Here is a 6,712-nt window from a genome sequence, read left to right on the forward strand (position 1 = left end):
CCCACTGGTTTCGTTTCAAAAATAGTTTTGTTTTGAAACTGTTTAATCATCGATTCACTAAAGGTCAAAATCAAACCCCAAATATTTCACGAGTATAGCTAGAGGGCTCACCAAATCGAGCTGACCTTTCTCCAACTTTCATTTTCAGGCTTTTTGCAGAGTTGAAAAAGAGGTATCGTGTCAGGGTTCAGGAGAGGAAAGCTTTCCAAGCTCTTAAACTTGGATGGGCCACATCCAAAGGATGAGCTTTTTATCTTGCAGCTCTGCTCAAGGGCTGCAGTGATTTATTTTTTTGAGATAATTTGCCCCTTGGCTGTGACGGGCAGGAAAACGGTCAGGCTTGGCAGGGACACAAAGGCATCTGGGACAGACCCTGCTCCTCCTGAGCCTCGCTGGGAGCTGGGACGGTGCCAGCCACACATGGGTGCTCCCCTCTCACCGCTGGCTGCTCTTCTCTCCCTCCCCAGGTCCCCACCGTGGAGGCTGGCATGCTCAGGAAGATGGAGAAGGGGGTGGCTGAAGAAACCTCCCTGTTGGAGTTTATAAAAAGTAAAGTGCTGGCACTTAAAGGCGGGGGTGGATGGGGACACTGGGCCATGCTGGGTGGGTGGAGACCACCATGCTTGTGTTTTCAAGCTGAGGGTGCTTGTTGGGGGCCTTTGAGACTCTCCTCCATATTGCGTGGAGATACCAGGGTGAGCTGAGGCACCTCAACGGCTGTAGCGTGCCCTTCCCTAAGGACTACGGGCAGATGGACACAGCCTCTCTCTTGCTATAACACAGCGGTGTTGATGTCTGTGGAGCCTGAATCATGTCTGAAAATTGGTTTGAGGATCTTACATGGCATGAGCACGCTGGAAAATGCTGGCTGGGTGGTTTAACCCACGGGTCCAGGGGAGGGCATGGGGCTGCCAGCGCTACCAGCCGCTGCTCTGAGGTCACCACCCTGCAGCTTCCACCAGTTTGTTTATGCCTAGATGAAATGGGCTTGAGTAGGGATGTCACAGACGAGAGAGATCAGTTCAATGACTTTTTTTAGCTCCATGATGACTTTTTTCCAACTTAAAGCCTCCCCCTCCTTCCCTCTCCATCCACCTCAGTCATATCCTGAGGCTGTCAGCTCCTTCTTCTCCATCTCACCAGGCTTTGATGAATGAGGCTGGGGCTCCACAGCACTCTCTGCTGGAAGAGGAAAGCTAATTAGAGACCAAATAAACAGAGCTGCTCCTGAGGAGCCTGGAGTCAGTCTGCCTCTGCCGAAAGGCTGTCCTGGCTGGGCAGGGGGACGTGATGTCCCACCAGGAAAATACACTGTGTTCATCAGCTGCAGGAGCCCTTGAGGAGCTGGTGGGGCTCTGCCAAAACCCCTGTGGCTTTGTCTGTTTGCACCGCCTGAGGGTATGGCCCCTGCTCCAGGAAAACAAATGCAACTGTGTCTTTTGCTAAGTGCTCCGGAGGCTTGTAGGTTTGGAAAGCGTGGGAGGGAGGGTGGTGGGCAGAGCTGGCCCTTCACGTCGCTTCTCAGGGCACTTTGGCCATGGTCCTGCCACATGCCTGGCCAAATTGGGGTGTCTGCGCTTCCATTTTCCCCTGTGTTAACTCGCTGGGAACAGTCTAAGGGTGGGGTTGTTTCACGGTACAGATTGCTGACCTGAGGATCACACGCCTAAAATACATTTTTCCTGATGATCCTCTGTAGGATTCCCGAAGATCTTCCTCCGGCTGCTCCTCAACCCCCTCTTCATCCTCCTGGTGCTGGCTCAGTGCAGCTTCTCCTCAGTCATTGCGGGTCTGGCCACCTTCCTCAACAAGTTCCTGGAGAAGCAGTATGGTGCCTCCTCCTCGTATGCCAACTTTCTCATAGGTGAGCACAGCCGGGCAGCGGCAGCCATAGGATAAAAATACCCATCAGCAGGGAGCCACCTGCCCATGTTCTCCAGGTTTTTTAATCCCGTGGGAGGAAGTCATTAGAAAACTCATGGTGAGACCTAGGGATCACCTCGAGATGGTTGATGACTTTCCTGACCTGAGATGCCTGCAGGCCAGGCTGTCTTGAAGCCTCTCAGAGACTGTCTACATCTGTTTGCTTGCTCTTGTGGGCCAGCAACTGCTCTTGTTGAAAATGTGCAGCCCCACCACATGAGCAAAGCAGGTCTGGATCACTCAGATGCTTAAAGAAGTTGGCAAGAGCAAGTAATTACACACCAAGCTTGATCTTGCATCTCTAAGCCAGGCCCCTGAGGCTGAGGTTTCTCACAGGGGCTGACTGCCTTGGGTTTTGGTCTTCTTGAGTCATGGTGGGGTCTGTGGCTTCTCCCAACCACCATGAGGTTCACAAAGCCACTACCCCTGTCTGCAGAGGGGTGCTTGGCAGGCAGGACCTCAGCTAACACCTCCTTTCCTCTGCAGGAGCCGTGAACCTGCCAGCAGCAGCGCTCGGGATGCTCTTAGGAGGAATCATCATGAAACGCTTTGCCTTCTCCCTGCGGGCCATCCCCAGGTTTGCTGTGGTGGTGCTCGTTTTCTCCATCCTCATCTGCCTGCCTCTTTTCTTCATGGGCTGCCCCACAGGGCGCATCGATGGGATCTACCCCCACAGGTAATTGGGTTGTTGCCAGCTCCTTATTCCTCCAGCTCTTGACCTGATTATCCATGGGGTGGGATATATGCAGGTGGAGGAGAAGAGGTGGGAGACATCACCACGCTACTGCTTGCTCCTTGATCCCACTGCCTGGAGGAGATCTAAGCACTAGACAGGACAGAAAGCTTGGGAGGGTATTCATTCCTGATTTTCCATACCAAACAAGCAGGGTGTAGTTTTCATTCTGGATTTCGAGGGGGAAATTAGTTATTATTAGTGCCTTTGTCCACATAAACTCCACATGTGGGGACCTCACGCACTCCCTTCGTTCCAGCTGGACATCACCTTTCTCCTCACCTGGATGGAAACTTTTGGTTCTTACCATGTCCTTTTAAGACAAAAAATGGCATTTAGAGCCTACGCCAGGCTCGCTGCCAAGTGCATCGTGCTCATTTTCCAATGAAACTTGCCCACAGCCAGCAAGGGGCTTTCGTACAGATGTTCCCCCTTGGCCAGCAACAAGCCTCCTGTCCTGGGGGCACAGTGGAGGGGTGAGGGACAGGGCAGTCCATGCACTTCTCCCACTTAAAAGCCACTTAAATAACCATGGTGAAGGAAAGCAACAGCACTCTGCAAATTCATGTGTGGGCGACGTGTTTATATTTCGTGTACCACGAGGTCAGGAGCACGTGGAAGTCCACTGAGGCACTGGCATCTCAATCTTCCTGCGTGAGAGCCAGGCTTCAAATGCGAGGAGATCTCTCGGATCAAGATCGGGCGCTGCAAGTGCTAAATTTTGGGAGGCACCTTGGCCTCGCAGCATTCGCTTCTTGCCTCCAGTGTCAGGTTGAGTGCCTGTCTCAGCTCTTCTGCGACACACCAGTCCGGATGGGCTTTGCTGGGAGCTGCTGGAGGGACTTGCACGGAAAAAGGAGGCTGTTGCCTTATATTGCTTTGGAAACCTCCTCCATTGCAAGGGCAGCAGCCCATAAGAGCTTTTTGCCTGGATCCCCAAGTAGCTGGGGGCTACATGGACATGAGCTCTGCTCCATCCCACCATATCCAAGGGCAGGTCCTTGGTGCACCCTTCCCATAGCAGATGGAGCAGCCCCATTCCACCATGCCAAAGGGCAGATCCTTGATGCCACCTTCCCATAGGAGATGGAGCAGTCCCATTCCACCATGCCCAAGGGCAGGTCCTTGGTCCACCTTCCCATAGGAGATGGAGCAGTCCCATTCCACCATGCCCAAGGGCAGGTCCTTGGTCCACCTTCCCATAGGAGATGGAGCAGCCCCAGCTCACCATGCCCAAGGGCAGGTCCTTGGTGCACCCTTCCCATAGGAGATGGAGCAGCCCCAGCCCACCATGCCCAAGGGCAGATCCCTGGTGCCAGTTTCCTGCCGGAGACAGACTGTGCCACTCCAGCAGATGAACTCCCTTAGGTAGTAAGGCATGACAGGACAGATAATTCAGTTTGTCCTCATGACTTTACCGCTGTCGTCAGGCTTGTTTGGAAACGAGCCCGCTTCCAGTTTCTGTCTGAATGGTGTATCCAGCTGGGGCTGTTCGCACATCTGTTTGTGTAGTTCTGGATGGAGCCCAGATATATTTCTCCAGGCATTTGGCTGATTAGTTTTCAGCTGGGGAAAAAAAAAAAAAAAGTAAGTGTGTGAGTACTTGTTTGCAGACATAATATAATTACTGCTAAGTTCACTGTACACTTGCAGAGGTACCTGCAGGGGATCAGGATCTGGCACAAGGCCAGCCTGCTGCTGGCAGTGTCCCAGCACAAATAGGAATGGGGAAACTGGTTAACCAACAAGAGGGATTTATTTTTTTTCTTCCTCCTGTCCTATTTCTTAATTTTTTAACATTTTTTCCCCTCTTCTTATTTTGGCAGTACATTGAGTTCCTCGCAGCAGGTTAAGACACCGAGCGGGTGCCACTGCTCTGAGCACATCTTTCACCCAGTGTGCGGGGAAAACAACGTGGAGTACATCTCCCCCTGCTTCGCTGGCTGCACGAACAGCACCACTAATTCTTCCACTCCCAAGCAAGCGGTGAGTAAAACGAGTGGTCTGCAAAGCGGAGGGGACCTTGCTTGGTGGTGATGGTGGAGGCTTCAGCGATGCTGGAGGAACTTGACCAGTGCAATAGCGCGGTAAAGCCTTTTTGATGCCGTGAGCGGGAAGGTCTACCAGAGATGCTGAAGTCCTATGGTGTAACGGAGAATTGCTGTAACACCCTGGGAGTCTGGTGGAGAAATGGGGACGGCAGCACATCCCATTGCAGGATGCCATGGCTGTGCCTCTGAATTGGACCTGACGCTCTCACCAGTCTTCTGCAAAGCGACGTGGACTGGTGCATCAATAAAGACCCTGCTCTTGGCTTTCAGAGTTTTACATTTGGTTTCTTCCAAACATTTCCAACAGATCTACAAGAACTGTTCCCTGATCTCTGTCGGGAATGGGGTGTCCTCCGCCAAGACAGGCTCCTGTCCACTCAGCTGCTCCCACATGCTCCTTCCTGCTATATTCCTCATCTCCTTTGCTGCCCTGGTAGCCTGCCTGTCCCACAACCCCCTCTACATGATGGTTTTACGGTGAGCAATGGGCAGGGGGTGTTGCAAGGCACTGGGGGAGGTGTGATGTGATGGTTCTCCATGCTGGGATCAGTGGGGCCTCTTCAATGTGCAGCCAGGCCAAGATGCTTGGCCAAATACAACTCTGACCTCCCATGGCTTCTCCCCTGCAGGGTGGTGAACCAGGATGAGAAGTCATTTGCCATCGGAGTCCAGTTCTTACTAATGAGGCTGCTGGGTGAGTGTCCATCTCCTAATGAGGCAAGGGAAGGCTCAGAGGCTTGCTTGAGCCCCAGGAGGTGTTGAACCTCTTTGGGGACAGCAGGCAAAGCATGCAGCGGGGAAAGGCAGGCAACCTGACTCCATCCTCTCTTCTCCAAAGCCTGGCTGCCAGCCCCAGCCATGTTTGGTGCCCTCATCGACTCCTCCTGCATCTACTGGCAGAAGCAGTGCACCCAGCGACGGTTCTGCGCCTACTACAACAACGATTTCCTCCGCAACAGGTACCCCACCATCTGTCCCTGTGTCCTCCCCGGTGGGGATGACCACGGAGCTTGTCCCCAGCTCAGCCTGGTGCTGGCTGGAGGTGACACCTGCAGACATGGCATCTCTCTGCTCTTCTCCCAACAGATACCTGGGGCTGCAGGTGGGCTACAAGGTGGTGGGCACCATCCTCCTCGCCCTCATCAGCTGGAAGGTGAAGAGGAGCAAGGAGTACAACGTGCAGGAGAAGGCAGCGGGGCTGGTGTAGCCCACCTGAGGACTGACTCCGCACCCCCCATTACCCACTGCCAGTACTTTGTCTTTTTTGGGTTTGTTTTTCCTTCTAAGGGAGCGACTTCACCTTAGCAGCTCCGAGCTCCTCTCCTGCAGCCCACAGAACCACCGTGCTCGCAGCGAGGGATGTTCCATGCCAGTCCCATCCTGGTACTGGCTCCTCCCAGGTTCTCCAGCTGCACTTGGCCATCACTTTGGGGAGGGGGCAACCCTCCCACCACCTGGACCAGGAGGCAGATGGGAGCTGGAGCGCAGCCCCATCCAATATACCCAGAAAAGTGCCTGCTGTAGGTGATGGTCCCTACTCTGGTGAGACATTTCAAGCCGGGTAATGCCCTCCCAGCTGGGACAGGAGCAGCGGGGATGGCTGCCAACCCTGTGGGGCTGCCCCGTGTGTCCCCCTGCCTGCACCCCTCGCAGAGGTCAGCATGGACGCTGCACACGTGTTGTGAGAAGTTATCACTAGGGGTTTATTGCAGAACATTTGGGGGTTTGTTGCTCTTTTTATTTTTTAAATAAAGGTCACTTTTCCAATTGTGGTGCTTTGCCCACCCACGCCCCACCCCCGAGAGCTGCCCCATCAGCAAGGTGGTGGGGATGCCTGCAGGTTGCATCCCAGCAGATGCAGGCTGACCTCGGATCATCCCTGGCTGGCAAAGGAGAAGAAACAGTGGCAGACAGGACATGTGCTCCTCCCCTGTGATGAGGGGCTGCCAGCCGTGCCCACCTGCAGCCCCCGTGACACCTGCACCCTGCCCACACCATCCTGCCC

The 6,712-nt window shown here is 54.0% G+C and overlaps 1 protein-coding gene across 1 annotated transcript in view; it reads left to right on the forward strand.

The window, feature by feature from the left end:
- The window catches only part of SLCO2A1 (solute carrier organic anion transporter family member 2A1), a 30,993-nt gene extending 24,531 nt beyond the window's left edge, over positions 1-6,462 (forward strand). The window contains exons 7-14 of the mRNA XM_014962918.1: positions 468-549; positions 1,700-1,864; positions 2,410-2,599; positions 4,483-4,642; positions 5,015-5,184; positions 5,337-5,401; positions 5,546-5,666; positions 5,794-6,462. Coding sequence (XP_014818404.1) covers positions 468-549; positions 1,700-1,864; positions 2,410-2,599; positions 4,483-4,642; positions 5,015-5,184; positions 5,337-5,401; positions 5,546-5,666; positions 5,794-5,914 — 1,074 coding nt within the window. The 3' untranslated portion in view covers positions 5,915-6,462. The remainder of the gene's footprint in view (positions 1-467; positions 550-1,699; positions 1,865-2,409; positions 2,600-4,482; positions 4,643-5,014; positions 5,185-5,336; positions 5,402-5,545; positions 5,667-5,793) is intronic.
- Positions 6,463-6,712: the final 250 nt, after the last annotated feature.

The sequence above is a fragment of the Calidris pugnax genome, unplaced genomic scaffold, assembly GCF_001431845.1.
Source record: "Calidris pugnax isolate Ruff unplaced genomic scaffold, ASM143184v1 scaffold1753, whole genome shotgun sequence".
NCBI lineage: Eukaryota > Metazoa > Chordata > Aves > Charadriiformes > Scolopacidae > Calidris > Calidris pugnax.